Raw genomic sequence first — 23518 nt, 5'->3', positions numbered from 1 at the left:
ATGTACCAATATGAGGTGAATAAAGCTAAAGGTTGCAATAGAAAAGACAATACAACCTAATTGAAGAAACCTAACTCATGTCAGATTTTTACTACAACAATGCACAATGTAAATAAGTTCTATTTAAATAAACTCTTGTAAAGTTGTCTTGCATGCATAACCTAAAAATCTAAAATGCGTCCAGTCCCCTTTGACTGAAGTAGAACACCCATGTGGAAATGAGAGTACCAAGTGCTGTGAGGTAAGTGTTTATGAATTCTCTTTTGGTTTAGGGACAAATCTTGCTATGTAATTGAAAACAAGAGGGAATGCCCACCCAAAGACGATACATTCTGATGTGATTGATAATCTAACAATTCCAACATTCCGAGCATTCCATGGCTAACCATAAGCAAGGCCATGATTCTTTGGAAAAAGCCGATATTTGGATGAATTCTCTTAACGTTTACAAAAGTGTCCTCCAGAAGAAGAACATTGTACTATTCACAGTATGTTCAGAGATTCATTGGAAGTAGGTATTAAAGTTTGGGCAGCAGACGTATAGTTATATTTTTCCAATGGGGTAGGAAGTTCATTGTTTCCACCTCATTCAAACATATTTGAAGGATTGCACTGATTTCTACAAAGGAGTAGCCCTCGGGGGAAGATCTATTGGTTAAAAGATAAAGAATAGGAAGAGGTCCTATATCCATACACCAAAGAAAGTTTACAGGAGAGTTTTGGCGAGTCGACCACATCACCAGGAGGCTCAAACGTGTTTTTCATAGGGGAAATCAATACATACTCCCTTGCATTAACTGACGGTCAACGGCTTCCTCTCACAATTAATAGGTTGAAAATGGCTTTCACCTGAAGTCACTTAGAGACTTCTAAGACACAGTTTGAAAAATGCAGAGGTGCATAAAAGTCTTGAAGTGCAAAGTCCTTTAGTGTTTTGTAAAGCCTTTAGGGTTTGAGACCACAAAAGAGCTTTTTTCGCTAAGTACAAAAAAACATTTATGAGTTGGAAAATACTTTTGGATTCATGAAAGGACTTTTGCAATCCTTTCCAAAATGCAAACAGAAAGAGGTATGAAAGGGGCGTCCCCTCCTATTTCGGAAAGGGGTGTATCAATGGTTTACAGCCACAATTGCAACTGCAAACCAATGATAAGTTATGGACACCTGAGTTGGGTGTGCAACAAATTCTCAACGGGAAGTGGTCCCTTTAATACTCCTTCTCCTTTGGGACTTGTGTTGTCAGCCTCAAGAGGAGTAGGAAGTGGTCCAGAGGTCCTCTGCCATCTCTCACTGACGTTTTCTAAAAAAGGAAAACTTCTCTGGGTGTTTTGGAATGCAATCATATAGAGGTGGCCTGTTGTCCCTTCCACGCCATCATTCTTGAAATTGCAGCCAATCAAAGGGAATAGCAAATTGTGACATACTTTAGGAATATTGACTTTCTGCGACCCCCTATGATTTGGTATTTTAGTAACCAATCTATTAGTACATAAATCGATTTGCAAAATACTACTCCATTCACAAAACGTTCTTGGGAATATGGCGACCACTTTCTGCAAATGGTATAGTAGTACAGCAGGTCCAAACAACGGCTGTGTGAGGAGTACTAGCGATTTCTAATTCTAAGCATAGACACAAGTCATATCTAAAGTTAGTATTGGAGGAGTTTAGACAAAGCAAAAGATGTGTGGCAATCCACTAAGGTGGAAGGAAAGAGGTGCAATTACTGGAAAGGATGACAATGCAAACAGCACAGTAACCTCTAGTCAGCCTCTGTTATTAATCTTAACCGTGCTCTCTCTGCATTGGTGCGCCTTAAGATTATGCGATTACTCATATTAATAATTAGGCACAAAAAAGTAATATTTTGGGGATTGGAACAGGTCTCAAACTCTGTACTACAGTGCGAAGGTGTAGGATGGTGGACACCTGACTATGGTTACCCCAGATTGTTTTGCCTTGTGTTTAGCTGGTTTTCGACTTAGTTGGCCTGGTTCCCTACTAATAAGGGCCCCTGGCTATCTGCTCTCTCTGTAAAATGGACTCCATGCACCCTAGGTGCATAACCAATCTGGTGCTGGACACCTTATCAGCCTCTGTACAGTGCACTATAGGTGCCCAGGGCATAGGCGCATCCAAGGCCTACCAGGGGCTGCAGCATATCTTTTCCCACCCCTGACTGGTCCTTAAATTGACACAACTGGCTGATCACTCAGCTGGGGCAAGCTGGTGTAATCACCCCTTGCTTAGATATAGTATACCTATATCTAAACCTATATCTGGACACATATATACCTATAAGTCACTCCTATGGCAGGCCTTATCAATCCTGGAGGCAGAGTGCTTGGTTTTATGTGCGATGGTGCTCTAGCATGAGCTGAGCCTGTCTGCAGCTGTCGGGACCAACTCCCTTAGCTGTTCCGGGATAATGCCATACCATATACTCTTAAGTGCATTATAATCCATCGAGGTTATGTGCTAACTTTGTTTTGGCTTTATCAAAACTTGTCGTGTAAGGTGTCATACGATTTGGAATACTAACCCCTCGCCAGTCCTGGCGACGGGGGTAGCATTCCAACCTTCTAGAGGGAGAAGACATGTTACTTTACTGAAACGCGGTTAATTCTAACCAGAGCCTCAGCATCACAAAATGGATGCTGCTGCCACCGACACGAGTCTGACCTCCTGCTGCTGACCGAAACTTGGCAGAGGAGGCCTGGACAAAGGGTTTCCTGTCGCAGGGAGGTGCTACACCTCCCCAGACAGGAGAAAGTGTATTGGGGCAGGGAGGGCTGAAAGAAACTAGACACTGCCTGGGGAGCACAAGGCGTCCCCTTGCATAATCCGGTCAAACCGGTTCTGGGGCACTCCAGCCCCAGTCCTAACGCGACCCTGGACAAAGGGAAAGGGATGTAACCACCCCCTTCCTGGGTCCCACCCATAGGAGGGACCTAGCAGGTAATCCAGCCCACTAGTTTGGAATAAATGTGGGAGCAGTGCCAGCGCACATCAGATTCTCCTGACTGAAACTTATGAAACAAAACTGTGGACCCTTCGACATCCTACTCGACGTAGAAGACTGAAGAATCTCCCTTGTTGTCAAGGAGTGACCACCCTGTGCAAACAGGCACCATCCAGCGCCTTACCATTTGCTTTGTTGCAGTTCCCGCCGGAACTCGAGCAACAGAGATCGACAAGACCCAACGTTCCTGCCTTTCAACATCCCGATCCACAGTCCCAGCGAATCTGAGACCCGTGGAGGCGACCTGAAGCGTGGGGCCGGCCATCTTGGAAAAACCACAAAGTGCTCACCGTGCAGCTCCCGAGGCTCCCTCGATGCTGTGCATTGGGGTTTGAGAAGCCCCAGCCCTGAGCAGCTTTTGCACCAAAGCTACCCCCTCCACACTCTCAGAGTGCTGCGTGGGGCCCTTCCGCATTTTGCTGCTCAACACGTTAGTCCGGTCGCTTGCCCGTTGGCTAGTGGCCCCAGTACCGACGAACCTTTGAATTTACTCTGCCAGTCCGGTTGCTCTGGACTGGCCCTCGCTTCCCTGAAAAGGAGCACCCGCTCTGACCTTCCTGGTCCGAGTAAGAAGCGATCTTCGAATCCTGTGTGGGTTGCGCTTGCCAATGTTGGTTTGCTCCAATCCGGAAGCCAACACCACCAACAGCGAGAGCCTTTGTGGGACAGCTCGTGGTCCACTCTTGGACATCCTCGGTGCCCCAGAGTCCATGTGGCAGCGGAGACAAGCTTCTCGACAACCACCTGATTGCGCCCGACATTGCCTGGTTCCTTCCTGGTTCCACCCTGGTCACTGCTGAGTGACCCAGACTCTGTCCCCTCTGCTTTCAGGTACCCTTCAGCTTCGATCTGCCCTTGGATCGCACCGGACACTTCTCTTCTGGCCGCCTGCAGCATCATCATCTACAGGCTCCATAGATCTACATGACGAAAGCCGACACGACTTTGCACCTGTGCACCCGCTTCCTGTGGGTGAGGTAACTCTTGAACGCCGGTGCTCCTGTATTGGTATACACCTCTAGTGTCTAAGTCTAAAGTTTTGTCCTTCTAGGTCAGTCGGAACACTCTTAAAACAGTAACTCGATAACTTTTACGCACCATTGACTTTGCATTGGTGCATGTGTGTGCTTTCAGTGCTGCACCCGAATCCTGCGGTCTTTTCCCGACTTCAGCATTGCTAGTCCCGATTGGTCCCAGCGATTCCCCAGGCCCTAGGCCTGACCACTTTTCGATTAGTGATACTTATACAACTATTTTAGTATATGGTTTGAGTGGCCCCTGGGCCTCATCCATAATTGTGCAACTTTCATATGTTTTACTGTGCTTTTTTTTAAACGCTTGTGCTTCTAGACTTATAAAGAGTATAGAGGATTATTCTAGTAATAAATACATATATTTTTATAAAATATAACTTGTGTGGTGTCCTTTCATTTGATATTACAGGATTGTGATTGGTAAAACAGCTGGCTTCACATGCCCTCTTGAGTTAAGCCTTTAAGGCTGCTTAGTCCATGCTACCCTTAGGATATCTTGTCTATAAGGTTGACTTAAAACTATCACCATAAGGGATTGTTTGGACTGATATAAGGTGCCCCCAAAATAGGAGACATCATATATCAGGCCAACTTCTCACAGAAGGTGAGTGCATATGCTCATGTCTCTGTTGCATGTGTGAGGAGCCTTCTCTGTGATTGTGCGAATGTGCGTGACTTGTTCTTTTTTTTTATTGGTTTTCTGCACAAAACATACATAAACATTTACATAACAATTGCCATCTCAATCTCATAGAGTCGATCGAAAACCCCCCATCAGTTATGCATTACATGTTATGTTGATATATCAGCTCTTTGCAATCAGTGTACTAAATTAAACAAAGCCCTTTGAAATATAGCCCCTCTACTCACTTCTACCCGAACTTTACTCTCCCTCCCTCCTCCCTAACTCTCCATCACCGACGCGTACAACCGTATCTGTTCTCTTCACCATGCATTCACAGGAGTGACCATGTATTGATCTATTTGATACACCTGTCATGTCTCGCGGCTATCCCCCAATCAATGATCTAATCCGCTCAGTCGTCTTGTGGCTCATACTCTCGCAGTGCCTGCTCTAACGTCTCCCATGCCCTCGCTGCTTCTAACGCTTTATCATTGTTTCGCCTACGTGCCAGCTGATATCTTAACGCGCTTTCACTGTTGGCCCACTTTAGGAACTCGCCCCTCCACCTTATGCTGCTGGGACCCACTGTTGCCTTCCAATGCTTCGTGATTTCTTGTTTTGCCAGTGTAAGCCCCATGTCCACAAATTTACTTGTGATCTTATTCTTGGATGTGTGTGGGAACCAGTGCAGAATACTAATGGCCATATCAAACACCAGTTGCCTCTTCGTTATCGCATTTAGGGTATCTCCCGCCTCCTTCCAATAGAGTCCCATCGCTGCAGGACCGCAACATATGTTCTAATTCCACCCCAGCTCTCGTGCATCTGGGGCATGCCACTTCTTCTACCTTAAAGTATTTCCGGATCTTCCCTGGCATCAAGTACGCTCTGTGGAGTATATAGAAGTGTACCAGCTGAAACCTTGCGTTCCTCGTGCTCTTCCAGGCTCTTTGCACTATCTGCGTCCAGGCTGCCTCAGGGATATCTTTTCCTAAATCTATCTCCCACTTTCCTTTCAATGTGTCCAGGGGAGCTAATCCTTCATTGGGATTCTGGAGTACAGACATGTGACCGCCTTGAAGGTCCCTGCGGCCATCATGGCATACTGGCAGGCCATCGATGTCTTAGGCTCCATCAGTCCTTCCCGCCAGTGCGCTTTTATCGCTCTTGTTAAAACTGCGTGTAACAAGAAACCTCCTCTCGGTAGGTCAAACCTCTCTTGGAGTGTCTGGTAGGGTAGCATAGCTCCTTCCTCGTACAGGTCCCCCAACATTTGGAGTCCTGCTTCCTCTCAAATCTGCAATTGTGACCAGTCTCCGCCGTGTGGTAGCGCCGTCACCATCCCAAGAGGTATTTCGGGTGCATACGGGTGCAATACTCCCGCCCTACGTTGGGAGCGGTTCCAACAAAGTCTGAGCGTTTTCTCCTCCGTTAGGAGATCCCTGAGGTCTAACTTCTGCTGCAATGCTATAAATGAGAGGACGTAGTGCGGTATTCCTCTACCTCTCTTATGTTCCGGTCCTCTAAATTCCCGTGCTATTTCTTGCATGAAGATCTGCAGTTGGGCTGCTAAATAATACAACTCAAAGTCTGGGACCGCCAGTCCTCCCTCGGCCTTAGGCCGTATGAGCGTCGCCTGTGCAACTCTACGTCTGCCCGCACCCCAGAGGAAAGTGACTTGTGCTTTTAGTTTATATCAGGCTGGCTTTGTCCCTCTCTGCTACAAGGCTTTCAACAGTCTGTGATGGCCTCCCACGTAATGTGTCAAAAGAATCTGAGATATCGGATAGAGAACCTAGTTGTAGTGGTAAGTCACTATCATGAATGGATGTGACCTTTAAAGAAAAAGAAAAGGGGGAGGATACCCTTTTTCCTGAGTCCCCTCACTCACCGGAGTTTCCTCACGGTGACATGCTTCATCATTGGGGCCATCCCAACCCGCTGTGGGTAGAGGCGTGCTGCGACTTGCGAACTACGCATGAGCACTGTAAGTGAGGACTATGTGTAGTGCAGTGTGAAAAAGTGAGTGGAGTGGTGTGGATTAAAAATATCTTACTAGTGGGCGAAAAAGACTTTTATTCGTGCTCCTAGAAGATATAATGAAAGTTGGGTGGGTCTCTAGGTTAAACCAGTTATATAATGAGGCCGGAACCCTAGTAGATAGCCAACTAGTTTTGAGCTGTACCCCTCAGCTCTTCATTAGGACATCACAGGGTCCAGCCTGTGAGTTCCACTCCAGAAAGTGAATATTATGCCTAACAACGAGCATTTGAACGTGACTAAACGTATACATACGACTCTTCGGAAATTCGGTCGTGTATCTGTTGGTAAAAAGAACAGGGCTAAAGTGCGGAGCCTCACCGTCTGCCAGGTCTCCTCTCATTCTTAACGTTAACTCTTAATGATGGAGAAATCAACACATTGAAGAGCCTCGATGCTCCTTATCATGATGCAGTACCTGTGGATATAACAGTGTGGTGCCTAAATCAGGAAAAAAACTACTTAGTAATAAAAACACCATATATACATAATGTTAAAGTTAAAGTTAAAACAGACCTGAAAGTCGATAAATGGCATTTATCGACTTTCAGGTCTGTTTTAACTTTATTCCGCGCACGCGCTCCTCATCACAGGAAACACGAAGCATGCAGTATGCACGAGGGCCATTATGTACATATGGTGTTTTTATTACTAAGTAGTTTTTTTCCTGATTTAGGCACCACATACATTGGCTTAGGAGGGCGAACCTAGCTTCCATCCCTCTACCTCCCCCCTGTTTTTGATTTTCGGCCTCCCACGTAAGCCACACTCATGACCGGCTCTTCAAGAGGCCCTCTCCTGATCAATTGCAGTGGTACTTGACACATTGAGGGCATTCCTTCTTAAAACTAGAGTAATCCTTGTCATAATTAGGAGCGTTCTTTGGGGAACGTTTACCATGACATAAAGGAGGAAATCCTTATTAAGGAGACCCTCCACACGATGATTGCCTAAGCTTGCATGAAATGTACATTTACTAAAACAAAAAAAAACTGTTCATCCAGAACAAAAATAGCCTTCTTTCATGAAAATGCCAAGCTACCGTTTAAGACAAATTAAGTTGATTGCTTTTTCATGCAAATGCCAAGCTACTGTTTAAGACTTTACTAAGTTGATTGTTTTTACATGAAAATGCCAAGCTACTGTTTAAGACAAATTAAAAAGCTTGCAGTTGGCAACCAAATGCGTCCATTTTCAGAAAGTACACGATGATATTTTAGGAAAAATGACAGCCTTTTCAAAATATATTTAGAACTGATATTTTTGTAATAATTCATGCTCGTTTTGGGAGACTTGGTACAGATGGTTCCTTGGTAGCAAACGACTGCGGTGGCTTTTATTCATGACTCACATAGACATTGCATTATCTACATTGCTAAAGTTTTTAGGATGTTATTACTGTCTCTCTGAGTCCAGTGCCTTTTAACACAGAAGAAGAGAGCGTGGTCACGAGTTGCATGGTTATTATCACCCTATTACTGTTCTGCGCTGAAAGATTGTGACAGGTTAAGCCTGAAAAACTTTGTTGGAAGGGGGAAGGTGGGGTGTGGCGGATAGGTTTGGAAAGAAAAGGCAAAGCATATACACTTTGGTGTGTTAAATACCGATTCTCCACGCTATGCCTTTATTTCCAAGCTGAAAGGTCGAATAGTAGGCTTTCGCTATCCTTAGTAAATAAATTATCCCAGAGTAATATTCACCCAGTGTGGTAACTATCATCCTCTCTTCCTCGAAACTTGTAATGAGGCCATAACCTGTAGGGTAAATTTAGTGGAGGCGCTGCTGTATAGTCAGTGGGATCTATATAACTCTACTTTCAGCAAACTGTGCCTGCAATTTTTATTATTTCCACCACGCCCTTTCAAAGTTTATTTGCTGTATTCACAGAAGACTGGGAATCTACTAGCTAGAATAGGACACAGAAGGATCGAAAAGTGCAAGAAATGAGGAAGTGAAGATAGACGTAATATATACTTTAAAAATATAAATGTCATAGGAAATTTCATGTCCAGATATATTAAATTTCCTGTAGAACTATGGATGTTAGACATTTTTATGGAAAATATGCTAATCAATGTTCTGCTGTGTCACAATTTTCAAGACTTTCTTGGACAAGGTGAACTCTCAACCCCCCTATGACAGGGAATGAGAGGCGTGTTTAGCAAACCCTAAACATACTGTACATTGAATGAGCAACCCTAAGGGTTTTAAGCCAATTTATTAGAAGAATGTGCTGTAAAAGAACAAGTTACTCCAGCTAACCTTACCTTACCTTACCTTAGAATATCCCCTAAGTGCCTGCTAGACTTGAGCCAACGATTTTTGGAGCTGTGCTCCCATATGCTAATAGTGGACATTGTACAGCTTTGCACTGACACCATAAGCCCCAGCAGTGACGAATGGAGACGCATGGACGTGCCACTCCTACACACTGATGTCAGTCTCTTTTCTTTTCCCTTTTCGCGCCCACAGACTCGAATGTGGGACTTTTTAGAGGTCCCTTCACAAAACTGGGAGGCAGGAGAGCAGTGACGAAACTGCAGATGCACTATCCATCAGAAAGAACATTATCGAAGGTTAGTAATGTGTTCTTTTGATGGATACTTCTAACTGCAGATTCCTCTCCTTGAATAGATACCAAAGCAGTACCTCCCAAAAAGGAGGGTAAGTGGGGTGGACTTAAACCAAAAACTCTAGCAGAACTGAGCAGGTGTAGTATCTTTTCCACCATACCTGGCTGTCAAGGTAGTACTGCTTTGTGATTTTATGTACCCCGTCCGGTTACAACGGCCCTACCGTGGTGGAAGGGCTTCCGGACCTTTCGGCTGTTGTTTCTTCACCAATGCATTGAAAATCCTAATGCAGAGGGCTATCTGTAAGAAAGTGGGTTATTGGTTGTGGGGAGTGGAACTCCACTCTAGCGTTTTTCTCCAAGTATTAATTGACTCTCTCAGCATGAACTTAGGAATCTGGGCTCCCTCCCCATGGAGTGCAGAGGTAAGGTGTGTGTTCGGCAGGGGGTGGGTACATGATGTGATTAGGTACCGTACCTGTGTGCCCCATAACCACCTGGCCGTACCGGGGCGGGTACGGCATTGGCTAGTAATGAGACGCAGCACTGAGTGTAGCAGCCACCAGTAGTGTGTGCCCCTTCCTCCATAGGCTAGGAAGAGGCGCTGACCCGATGTCTGAAACATGGGACGTCTACCAACGCAGACCGGGGAGTGCACACTTACACTTGTGGGTGTGTGCACCGGCCCTCATGCTGTTTTAAATGCATGTCTCGCCTGCAGGTGAAGGCCCAAGGATATGCCCTGGCATGTATAGCATTTTGGATAGGTGCCCGGCTTGCTGGTGGGGGCATACCTGCATCTCCGGTGTGTCACACTAGGGTCAGGCCAGCCGTCAGAGGCCAGGTGTGTGCAATCACACCCATAAGGGGGGGCAACCCATGTCCAGAGGCTCCGAGCAGGGTGGTGTGCATGCACTCGAACTTAAGGTGCTAGGGCCTGGGTAAGCCCATGTGCCCGATCCTGTCATTGCTGACTGGTGATTGCGCACTGGCATCTGTCGTGATTAAACTCATTAGCAGCCTGCCATTGCAGTCTGCTGTAGGTGCCCATGATTGCATGTGCCACCTGCCATCATAGGCTGGTGCATACAGACTGACACCTGTTTAGTCAAACCTGTGTCCGGTCTGCCATTGCAGACTCGGGTAGGGGCATTTGCACCCCTTGCGCTGGGGACTATGAGTCCAACCTGTCATCACAGGTCTGTGTACGAACTAGCACACATGCACCCAGGTAGTGAGGATTACCTGTGTGTGTTTTCACTACCTATGAAGCTTGCTCTTCCCATACGTTAACAGAGGGAAGTGGTTGACATCACTTCAGGCTGCAAATGTGGATTGCAGTGGAGCAGCCCGTGATGTTTCCTATCAATGAATTCAGTGTACCAAATCCTTTCCAATGGTAAACAGGAGTTTGGCATACTCGCTTAGAAGTGTAATCTATAGAATATGGACATTTCTATGCTCTAAGAGTCTTTTTTACCATGGTGCCTGGCTCCAGTTGACACCCGAGGTAGGGAAGCACATCTGTGCATTCCCCAGTGGCTGTAATAAACCATGGGCATACCACTAGAATAGTCGTCAAGGAGGAGGGAGAGTGATCAATCGATCAGACGGGCACCAATTACCACCCAAAGAGGGGGAAGGTCCAGTGTCAGCTTGTGCCCGTGTCAAATACACGTTGAACAAAGGAGAGTGCTGAACTGTTCCTAAAGAAAATGAAACAGACTGGCGTGACCGGAGGTGTGTGTGTTACACCTTTGGGCATTCATTTTGTTGGACGTGTTTGCCTCACACACCCGAAAGGGTGTCATGCTTCATCATAGGCGTTGCTCCTCGTCGGGGAGGCGGTGCAATCCCCGACGGGCTCACCTCAGTGCGGGGCTCTTTGGCGGAGATCTTTTTGTCCAACAGCCTATTGGTGAAGTGCGGGTGTGTGGGTTAGGGCAGTAAGTTTCCTGGAGAAAGTGATTAAAATGTAGCAGGGGGTGCCGGAAAACGCTTTATTCTGGGGGTCCCCCGACTGCAGTTAAAAACGTGGAACTAGCTTGCTGGGTGACGGCAGATTAGGTAGCGTAACCCTAGACGAGGCTAGAGTGAGGGTTGGTCAACATGTTTCTCGCCTGGGAAAGAGTTTCCGCGATTCTTCAGGACCTAGTGATGGTGAGAGCTAAAAAGAAAGAAAGAAAAACATGCTGGTGTCATGTGTTTCGTGTAGTTTACCTCAGGGGTTAATCCTATGCCTAATGGTCATGGACTAATTACCACATGAGTAGTCGGCGGGTCGGTACATCAGGGTTGTGCCTACAGTTTTGGCTCAAGCTTCCCGTGTCCGTGCGGGATCACCTACCCATCACCGCCGAGCTCGACTGTGATGGGTAGGTGATCCCGCACGGACACGGGAAGCTTGAGCCAAAACTGTAGGCACAACCCTGATGTACCGACCCGCCGACTACTCATGTGGTAATTAGTCCATGACCATTAGGCATAGGATTAACCCCTGAGGTAAACTACATGAAACACATGACACCAGCATGTTTTTCTTTCTTTCTTTTTAGCTCTCACCATCACTAGGTCCTGAAGAATCGCGGGAACTCTTTCCCAGGCGAGAAACATGTTGACCAACCCTCACTCTAGCCTCGTCTAGGGTTACGCTACCTAATCTGCCGTCACCCAGCGAGATAGTTCCACGTTTTTAACTGCAGTAGGGGGACCCCCAGAATAAAGCGTTTTCCGGTACCCCCTGCTACATTTTAATCACTTTCTCCAGGAAACTTACTGCCCTAACCCACACACCCGCACTTCACCAATAGGCTGTTGGACAAAAAGATCTCCGCCAAAGAGCCCCCCTCTGAGGTGAGCACGTCGGGGATTGCACCGCCTCCCCGACAAGGAGCAACGCCTATGAAGAAGCATGACACCCTTTCGGGTGTGTGAGGCAAACACGTCCAACAAAATGGATGCCCAAAGGTGTAACACACACACCTCCGGTCACGCCAGTCTGTTTCATTTTCTTTAGGAACAGTTCAGCACTCTCCTTTGTTCAACATACCACTAGAATGACAGACTGCTGCCATTTGAGGGCTGCATGGGATAGATTGGAGAGAGAGGTTTTAACGCTTAGCCTCTAAGGGCCAGATCATGGACCCACTTAAGATTAAAATCTACAATCCACAGCCCCATGGCAGGCAGGTCTACAATTTAGGGAAGACATCTGTGGTTCAAAGGGAAACCCCTTAAACAACCCTAAAATCATAGACACACAACAGTATAACTAGGGGTACCATCCTTCAGCAAAGGTAGAGATATTTTTGTAGGGACGTTGGACTGGAGAATCCGGAATGCGTGGTGCACATTACCAAAGGACTCTGTTGTGCTCATGTAGGATTAATGCCCGTAAAGGGGACTGAGTGCCCTTTCTGAACAATGGCTGGCCAGAGCCGAAGACCTTTTGAAGTGGCTCTCCAATGGCCCGTTGGTGGGCCTCCTGTTCTCCTGGAGAACTCAGGGACATCAAAGATCTCCTGCAAGGGACCTACACCATCTACCTGTGATATCTAGAGGGTGGTGCCCTCTCGATTGCCTACTTTGGCTATGGAATCTCATCGGTAGTGCGGTGTTAGCGTGGAAGTAAGACTTGTGTCTGGAGACCGCATTGTCTAGTGCGGAGTCCCAGAAATCTTGCTTGCATATGAGGTGTGTGGTGCCTATACTGCAGGGACCCTGACACTCACAAGCGTATAGTTGGTGGTGTGCGGATTCACCGATTGTGGGACCCCACATAGCCCGCTTCATTGATCATGCCGTATCTGTCTTGTGCAACACGCCAACTGCATGCTCATTGTATCTGGTGTCTGATTCACAGGGTGTGTCCCTTGGAGGTGGGGTATACCCGTAGTAATACTTCATACAGGTCTGCTGAACTTACACCAGTGTGTTTGACCGGACAGGTCTGGTGCAAACTGTATCACCAGATGTTGTGTCTCATTTCCAGAGATGTACGGAATTTGCAACTCTTCATTGTATGTGACCGGAATTACCTGGTACAATCCATCTCAACGTGCACCCAACATTGTGCCTCATTTATTGGGGGCTACAGAATTTGCAGCTCTCTGTGTTTCAGACCTGAAGTGTCTGGTGCGACTCATTTCAACATGCACCAGACTCTGTGCATGGATTGTCCGGGCACAACCCTGATTATCGTGGACTGCTTGGGGTGCCTCTTCCTACAGAAGGACTCCCATATGTTACTCCCCATTTATCGGTTGTTCCCTTTTGACCCTCATCGCAGTGGACCAACTACCCTCTCCACACCTGGCCCCTCCCGAAGGCATCTGGGCACCAGGTAGTAGCAAAAGAGATGGACTGGGTTGAAGGAATGCTTCTGACTCAGTTTGGAAGCGGGTCAAGAGACTGCGTGACTCCAATTTGTTTTTAGACCTGTGGATGAACTTCTGGCTGCTGTATTCCCCTTGTTTATGTCTAACTCTTAATTAAAACTTGCAACATATACACACCTCCTTCCCGAGGACCCAGACTAATTACTTTGGCTGCTTGTGGCCTAGTATCCATGAGGCAGGCTGGTTATCTTCCATCTGGGGGGCATAGGACCTCTGCAGTGCTCTAGAGGTTGGAGGGAGGCTGAGGCCATGGAATCTGCTGGGTGTTATCCATTGACCTGCTGAGCACCACTAGCAATGCATTAGAGTGCTGAGTGCCTAAGTGTGTAAGAGCATTCCATACCGACTGGGCTGATACCTGTCGCACCGTGTAGTGGTGCGGAGTGAGTGTGTGCGAGTGATAGTTTGCAGACTACCGGCCACAACAGTGTCCGGCGGTGCTGCTTCATACGTTGATTTCATGCCAAAAGCACAATTCATTTGACATTGAGTTTATCCATGTGGCTCCGGCCAGCGGTGCTGCTTAAAAGTGTTCTTGTTTCATGTATGCCATATCCTTTATATCTTGTGATCTGGGGTATACCTGTAACTGTGCAGGACTGTATTATCAGGATTGCTAGGGTGGGCCTGGGGTGGACGGCATGTCCCACCACTTAAGGGTGGTGTGTGTGTGTGCATTTGTGTGTTTTTCATTAGGAATCGTCCACAGTGTGCATACTATTGATATCCTAATAATACTAGTGGGCCTAGTACGTCTAGTAATATTTCCAAATGTGCTTTATGCCCGAAAGTATACAAGTATACAATAAATTAAATGAAACCAGAACAACCGAAATATCAGCAGAACCGGAGATAATAATTTTTAAAGTTTAAGGTAAGTGTAGTTCCTAAAAGCACAAAGCACCACTCATGCTCATCTGGTCGTGCTAGACCAGGTGAAAGTCACAAGTTCAGGCCGACCGAAACGGAGCTCATACCGAATATAGGGTCCAGGTTAGTTCCACTTAAAGTCCACCACGAAGAGTACAGTTAACTGTGCAGGAGGCCGCGAGGAGCAGGAAAAGGGTTGTGGATGCTCTTCGTTGTAGCACGAAGATCCACTTGATGTAGGTGTAGCTTCATGTAGGCAGTCTTTGTGGCTGTCGTTGTTGTAGCATTATGTGCACATCTTATGTTTCTGGTCGTTGCTGGCAGTCGCTGTAGGGCGAAAAGTCCAGGTCTCCGGGTCCAGGTCTCCGGAGCCTTGCATTGGTGGTCACTGCGAGCTACACAGTCTCGGCGCAAACTGGCCTGTTCGCAAACAGACCAAAACTTTACAATTTCAACCTTCTTTACAGAGTAGTACTCGGATGCCAGCCAAGGGTCCATGACCTGGGCGGCACCTCTTGGGGATCAGGGACTCGCTTTCGCAGAAGCCAGAAGGGCTCAGGCAAGTCCAGCTGCAGGTCTGGTCAGCAGGGCAGATGTGCGAAAAGGTCTCTGGAGTTTCCTATGTCACTGTAGCTCACACAGGAGGTCGGCAAGCTAACAGTTGGAGTCACTATGGTGGTCTTAGGATCAAGGAGCTTCCTTCCTCAGGAAGCATGCAGCATGGCAGCAGGACAGTCCTTTCAGCAGCAAGGCAGTCCTTTTTCTGAGTCTTGGACAGGTCCAGAAGTAATCTGATGAGCTGTTCTGGGGGCAATTATTTACACCCGGTGCCAGTTGTTGAAGTGTATGCTACCCCCAACTTTAGTTCTAAGAAGTTCTTCCCTTCTCCTGCCAAGGCTACAAGTAGTCTCAGGTGACAAAAGACTCATGTGAGGAATATGCAGTGGCCAACAATCAAACTATTTACAGTCATGTGCTGCAGGACACAAGCAGCAGGCACCAAATCTTTAGGACAAGAAAATGCCACCTTTCTAAAGGTGCCATTTTCTTAATTTTGACATAAAATCCGACTTTACCATTAACAAGGATTTTAATCTACACTTAATTTGAGTGTAAACATAATTTTCTTTTTTGCTCCCAAACTTAAATCAACACTTATTAAGTGTAATAAGTTAACCAAGTGGTATGCTATGGAAAGATAGGCTTTGCAACAGGGATAAATGACTTTAGGAGTTTTTCACTATCAGGACATGTAAAACAAACCCACAAGTCATACTTGTTCAATATAATGCAACCTGCCCTCTAAGACTTTAGGGCCTATCTTAGGAGGCGACCTATATGTATTAAAAAGGAAGGTTTAGACCTGGCAAAAGCTTTATTTTGCCAGGTCGAAATGGCAGTTTAAAACTGCACTAAAGGCTGCAATGCCAGGCCTGAGACATGTTGTAAAGGCTACTTTAGGGAGTGGCACAATAAGTGCTGCAAGCCCACTAGTAGCATTTAATTTACAGGCCCTGGGTATGTGCAGTTCAATTTACTAGGGACTTACAAGTAAATTAAATGTGCCAATTAGGTGTAGGCCAATTTTACCATGTTTGAGGGAGCAAGCACAACTTCAGCAGTGGTTAACATAGGTAAAGTGCACAAAGTACTAAAGCCAACAAAAATGAGTTCAGCAAAAACCCGAGGGGTGAAGGGAAAAGGTTTGGGAAACTACCACAAAAGTGTGCCAGGTCCAACATATCCAACTTGACCGGGTCGTCCTATGCACAGCTCCTCCTTTCTTTACTCTGCAGAACCACCCAAAAAATTGATCGTCTAAAGGCGGGCATGTAAGACATGTCAAGACCAAGTGAAGAACTCACAGTGGTAACATACACAGTTTGGGAAGGACAAACCTTTAACAAAACTCACCACAACAGGTGATGTAAAGAAGGATGGTTAGACTTAGAAAGGCAGAATAGGCTGGAAAATAGCCTTTTACATTGCAAACTGCACGGCCTTGCTGGGCTAAAGACAGAACAAACAAAAGTACATTTGACAGCTTCACGATTAATTGGTCCTGGTTACCAAGTTGTCTTAGCCTAATGAAGAGGATGACATCCACCAATTCAGGTGGCAAACTGAAAGCCCCCAAATGCTGCCACTCAAGTGCCTTGCATGGAGGTGTAAGTTGCATATATTCTTCTGGAGGACCCGGCTCTGTTGCTGCTACAAAAGGTCCCCCTGTAGCGGTAGCCTGATACTAGGACACATGCTAATGCTAAGGTCTGGGTATTACACTCTCCTGGCCAAATTCAATAGAATAACTTGGTCCTGTTTGTTCCTGGTCTTTTTTACAAGACGAGTCCTGAAAGGTAGTGAAGACGCTCAGAAGTCCCTTCAATCATTCCAGCAGGAACGTGTTCCCTAAAAAGTGTTTTATGTGGAAACTCTAAGGCACAAAACTGTGTACTATGTGCATTCTTGATGGCAGCAAAAAGATCAAGAATTTTAGGGCAGATTCTTAAACCCCCAAACAGTTTCAAAGATCACCAGGTGCCACAGTTTGGGCAGCACATAACATCTCACAAGTTAAAGAGTTTGCCAGTCATCACTGACCAAAGTTTTTCTTGAGTCTTTAACTTCGATCAGCATCAAAACTAACCTTTGCCAGTGTTCCAAGGCTATTAAAAAACAAAAACAAAGAATGCTCTCATGACTGTGCCAGCAGGATGGACCACAGTCTTAAAACTTGACTTCTGAATATAGTTTTTACTCAGTACTCCAAATGAACGCTAGAGATCCTTGTGACACGACAGCGCATCTGAAAAAAAATATGTGCTATACTGCTTACCGTCATGACAAATTTCTGGTCCACATATCTCTTTGCCACAGATGGCTGAAAGTCAGGGCTCTCCAGGAAGCGGAGAAAGAATTCATAAACCAGCTGTGGGTGGAAACAGAAAGAAACTTCAGAAATGAGCTAAGGGCCCTCTGTTACCCACAATAAGCAACTGAATTTGGTAAAGATAACAAGAATACTTGAATATGGCTCAGCACATTAGCCTGCAGTTTTGACAGAGTGAAATTGCTAATGCAGTCTCTTGAGTACTACAACGTTCAGCAGAGAATAATCTTTCCCACAGTCATTTACAATCCACCAAGAACACATAATTTTGGATTGCTAGGTTTTAGTCTTTTTATTGAGATTTCCGCAGCATTATTCATTATGATATTGACAGATTACAGTGTTATGATTGGTGGTACCACAACAAGTTATAAAAGGAAAGGAAAATGCTACTTACCAGTATGCATCTGTTCTGCATGTAGAGCTGCAGATTCACACATTATGCATAGATCGCCATCTGGTGTTGGGCCCGGATGTTTGCAGTTTGTTATTGTCTAGGAACAAGTCTTTGGAAGTCACATGATAGGTGACTTCTTCTTTGGACAATAGTATGCATGGGCATCAACTCCATCTTCAGATTGTTTTTTCGCCAAGGAGGGAAATGATGGAGTTTTGTGTGAAACAGAAAGAGATGTCCATGAATGTTGCATCTAATTAGGATAAAACTGGAACAGATAAAGGTAGCCGGGGAGTTGGGTGGGCGTGTATGAATCTGCAGCTCTACATGCCAAGAACAGATGCATACTGGTAAGTGGCATTTTCCGTTCGAGGCATATAAGCTGCAGATCACACAGTATGTATAGATTTCATAGCAGTACTGTCCCTTTAGCGGTGACCACCAGCATCTGTTGCAGTAGTTTGAAATAGTGTTTTGAGTACAGCCTGACCCACACTACCTTGTTGTTTTGCTTGCACATCTACACAATATAGTTTTGTAAATGTGTGCGGTGTGGACCATGTAGCTGCTTTGCAGATATCATCTAAGGGAATGTTTCCCAAAAATGACATGGAAGCTCCTATTTTGAGAGTGAAATGGGCTTTAGGGGGAAGATAAAGTCTACGTTTTGCTTTGTGATAGCAAATTTGTATACATTTGACAATCCACCTTGCAATTCCAGACTTTGATATGGGATTGCCTTTATGTGGTGGTGAAAAGGAAACAAAAAGCTGTTTTGTTTTGCAAAAAGGTTTTGTTCTGTCAATGTAGTAAAGAAGTGCTCTTTTTACGTCTAATGTATGAAGAGCTATTTCTGGTACTGTTTGTGGTTGCAAGAAGAAGACTGGCAACACTACAGATTGGTTGAGATGGAAGGGAGTAGTAACTTTTGGAAGGAATTTGGGATTTGTTCTGAGAACCACTTTGCTAAGATGGAGTTGTAAAAATGGTTCTTGAATAGTTAGTGCCTGCAGCTCACTGACACTTCTGAGAGATGTGATAGCCACAAGGAAAGCGACTTTCCATGTAAGAAATTGTAGCTCACATTTGTGCAGAGGTTCAAAGGGAGGACCCATTAACCTAGTGAGGACGATGTTTAGATTCCACACTGGAGAGGGTGGTACCCTGGGAGGAATTATTCTTTTAAGGCCTTCCATAAATGCTTTACTGGCAGGTACCCTGAATAATGACAGATGTTGTGTATTTTGCAGGTAGGCTGCTATGGCAGCGAGATGTAATCTGACTCATGTGTATGCTAGATTACATCTTTGAAGATACAGCAGGTAACATATGATGTGTTGAATGGACGCATCTAGAGGATTGATTGGGTTATTGGTACAGTATATCACAAATCTTTTCCACTGGGCTGCACAGCAAGCTCTAGTGGTGGGACGCCTAGTTTCTTTGATGACGTTCATACGATCAGGTGGGAGATTGAGGTAACCAAATTCTAGGACTTCGGGAGCCAAATCGCAAGGTTGCGCTGTGTTGGATCTGGGTGTCTGATCACTCCATGGTTCTGTGTTAAACGTTATGGGGAGAGATATAGTTTTTGGTGCGGGACTACTGATAGTTCCAGCAACATTGTGTACCATGACTGTCTGGCCCATGTTGGAGCAATTAGGATCAGTGTTAGTGATTTCTGTTGAGTGGGAGAGGCGGAAAAGCGTAGGCAAATCTGCCTGACCAATCATCCATATCGCATTGCCTTTGGACAATGGGTGTGGATATCTGGAGGCGAAGCTTAGGCATTTTGTGTTTGAATGTGTGGCGAAGAGATCTATCTCTGGATGCCCCCACATTTGGAAAAACGGTTGAAGGACTTGTGGATGAAGTACCCACTCGTGAATCTGTTGTGTCTAACGACTTAACAGATCTGCCATCTGATTCTGTTTTCCTGGAAGATGTTGGGCTAAAAGGAATATGTTTTGAGGAATAGCCCATCTCCATATGCTCTGTGCTAGTTGAGAGAGTTGCAGAGAGTATGTCCCCCCCTTGTTTCTGTAGATAAAACATTGCTGTTATATTGTCTGTCCGGACTAAAACAGTTTTGCCTGATACGTGTTTATAGAATGCTTTTAATGCCTGAAAGATTGCTAGTAGCTCCAAATGATTGACGTGGAGTAGCTTTTGCTGAGGTGTCCAATTGCCCTGTATGGTGTGATGTAGTAGATGAGCTCCCCAGCCAGTGAGCGATGCGTCTGCTGTTAGCACGATTTGTGAAACCGGCTCTAGGAACGGCCACCCTTTGGAAAGGTTTTGGGTGTTCCACCACTGCAGAGTGATGTGTGCGGCCGTCCACCAACACCAGATCTGTTAGATGACCTTGAGCTTGGTTCCACTGATGTGCCAAGCATTCCTGTAAGGGGCGCATCTTGAGTCTTGCATGAGGTACTATGAATATGCAAGAGGCCATCTGTAGGAGAGTAGGGTCTGCTTCCTATGGTTACCCCCACTTTTTGCTGTGCTTCACTGGTTTTTCAACTTTAGTATGGATGTGGCCCTGGTAATCAGTCCCACAGCCTAGCTGTTCTCTCTCTAAATTGATACCATGTACTTTAGGTACACACCAGTTTGGTTACTGAGGCACCCTTGTGAGCCCCTGTATATGGTACCTTAGGTACCCAGGGCATAGGGACCCCAGAGGCCTACCAGGGGCTGCAGCATGTATTGTGCCACCCCTGGTTAGCCTTCCAAACTGACACCACAGGTCTGCACTTGCAGCCTTACTTCGATATAGTATTCCTATATCTACCTTATATATAGACAAATAGTAACCTATAAGTCACTCCTATGGCAGGCCTTGACAATCCTGAAGGCAGAGTGCTTGGTTTTGTGTGAGACGGTGCCCTAGCATGAGCTGAGCCCCTTCTGCAGCTTTCGAAACCATCTCTTTATAGCTGTTCTATGATATAGCCATACCATATACTCTTCAGTGCATTATAATCCTCGTGGTTAATGCTAACTTTGGTTTGGCTTTATCAAAACATGTTGTGTAAGGTGTCAAATACTTTGGAATACTACCCCCACCAGTTCTGGCGGCAGGGGTAGCATTCCACCCTTCTAGAGGGAGAAGAAATGTAGTTACTGGTAAACCCGGTTAAAGTTAAACAGAGCCCAAGCTCACAAAATGGATACTGCTGCCACAGACACGAGTCTGCCCTCCTACTGCTGGACGAAACTCCGGCAGGGGAGGCCTGGACAAGAGGTTTCCTGTCCAGGGAGGTGCTGGCACCTCCCCAGACAGGCTTTAGTGTATTGGGGCAGGGTGGGTTGCATTCAGTGAATGCTTTTCAGACAATGCCTGGGGCACACAAGGTGCTTCATGCATTTCCCAGTTCAAACCGGTTGCTGGGGCACTCAGACCCAGTTCTGGCGCGAAACTGGACAAAGGGAGGGGAAGGGGTGTAACCACCCCCTCCCTAGGACCACCCATAGGAGGGACCTTAGAGTATTTTTGTTAATTTATTTTATTAGCATATATAAAGGGACATTACAGAAAAAAACCAATAAGAAAGAAAAACATGGGCAATCCACATGGGCCATGTCAGTCCTCATACATAACATAAAAAGCAGAGCTTGAGCATATAATAAACAATAGCAAAAAAACCACAGGCAATGGAATGACACATTGGTAGACAGCAAACTGCAGGTCGAGACATCTTATATCCAGAGACCCTGACTCTGCGGAGATAGCACCACTCACCCTAGCACCCAGCGGGGGCACCCGTGGGACCCGTCGCCAAAGTCCAGTACCCCCCTCTCCACCCAAGAACAGTCAATATTGTATCGTTTACATATCGGTCCCCGTCATTGTAGTCAGTGGGGGAGAGGAGTTCTCATCCGACTCATCGCCACCTGTGCGGCGTCTATCAGTGAACAGGGTCCAGTAGTTCTAGTTCTTATGCCCATTGCGTGGCGGGAGCAGGTCGCTATACCGTTCCGTCTGTGTGCAGCAAAAAGTCATTTCCCTAGTCCATTGTGCTAATGAAGGGGCCGGGTCATGCATCCAGGTACGCACAATACACCGTATGGCAATAAGGAAAGTCATATCTACCAGTCTTCTATACCTGGGGCGAAGGGGCTTGGAGTATCCCAGTATGGTCAACAGGAGATCAGGAGTCAGCGCGAGTTGCGTGATCTCGTTGACTTCACGGTACACTGAGTTCCAAAAGGCGAGGACACCTGGGCAAGCCCAAGCGACATGTATAAAATCGGCTAGTAAAACCCCACATCTCTCACACTTAGCATCGTCGCGTAGGAAATATCTATGTAGTCTATTGGGGTGTAGTACACCCTGTTGAGATATTTAAAGTGCTGCAGCCTACGTCTGCCATTCAGAGATATTCTCCTCGTGCTCGTGCAGCAATACCGCCACATCTCTTCACCCAATTCAATTCTCAAGTCAGCCTGCCACGCCAATCTCGGTTTGGTATATTCCGCTGTCCTCTCAGAGAGGGCAATGCAATATAGATTGGTGATTAGTTTAGAAGGGGCCTTAGCATTGACAATGTAGTCAAAAGCTGTCACTGTCACAGGTTCCTCCATGTCTTCCCCCAACAGGCTCCGAAGAGCAAGCCGCACTCTGTGGAACTGGAAGCGTGCTAAAAGTGAATGCGACCCATCCTCCGTCTCTATCTCACTCCAACTCCGAGCAGACCCCCAGAGAAGAGGTCACCCATAGTATGGATCCGCAGCCCCTTCAGAGCCTCCACCACTCCTCCGTCCCTACATGGAGGCAACCACACGCACCACTCCACAGGAACATTAGGGGGGTAAAGGAGGCTACACGCCTGGATATCCATCATATGATGCCAGGCGTGCGTGACAACGTTTAGAGAATCAAGGAGACCTGTTCTGCGATACAGAGGTCTGGATAACAGTGCCGACAAGGGCGTTGGGTTTGCTATTATGGACTCTATACGTATATGGGGAATGTTCACTGGTCTGTGGATCCAGTGGTAAGCGTGGGCACACAGCGCCACCCGGTAGTAAAGCTCCAAATCTGGGCTTCCAGCCCTCCCGCCTCGTATGGACGCACTAATATTTTCCATGCTAGTCGGGGCTGTTTCCCGGCCTAAGCCAGTCGCAACATTAATGATTGTATTTGCTGGAAAAAGTGCCGCGATAAAACCATAGGGATGTTACTAAATAAAAACAGAAAGCGCAGGAGAATGACCATTTTCATCAGGGAGAATCGTCCCATCAGTGATAGTGGGGGCGCTATCCATCCCTCCACATCGTCCTCTAGCTTCGAGACCGCCACCCCATAATTATCCCAGAGCACCACTTCCGAGTCCGTGTGGAGACCTATCCCCAAGTACCGAACTGCGTCCGTGGACCACTGAATAGGATAGTCTGATTCAAAGGGCCGCGTGGCGGGGGTGAGCGGAAACATAAGGGACTTCTTCCAGTTGACATGTATTCCCGATAGCGAGCTAAACAGGACCACCTCACGGAGTACAGCCAGCAGGTGCACCTCCGGATCCCTAACATAGAGGAGGGTGTCGTCAGCGTACGTAGAAATGATCAAATTATAGATGGGAAAGCGTATCCCTCTGTGGCTATGGTATTCCCGCAAAGCGCAAGCCAGAGGTTCAGTAACCAGTGCGTACAATATAGGGGAGAGGGG

At 46.4% G+C, this 23518-nt stretch overlaps 1 protein-coding gene across 1 annotated transcript in view; it reads right to left on the bottom strand.

The window, feature by feature from the left end:
- Positions 1 to 23518, bottom strand: part of PPP2R5B (protein phosphatase 2 regulatory subunit B'beta) — a 403518-nt gene that overhangs the window by 98430 nt on the left and 281570 nt on the right. Inside the window, exon 4 of the mRNA XM_086938500.1 lies at positions 17397 to 17489. Coding sequence (XP_086794626.1) covers positions 17397 to 17489 — 93 coding nt within the window. The remainder of the gene's footprint in view (positions 1 to 17396; positions 17490 to 23518) is intronic.

Source organism: Lissotriton vulgaris, chromosome 9 (genome assembly GCF_964263255.1).
Source record: "Lissotriton vulgaris chromosome 9, aLisVul1.2, whole genome shotgun sequence".
Lineage (NCBI taxonomy): Eukaryota > Metazoa > Chordata > Amphibia > Caudata > Salamandridae > Lissotriton > Lissotriton vulgaris.
This window is presented reverse-complemented; position numbering and strand designations above follow the sequence as displayed.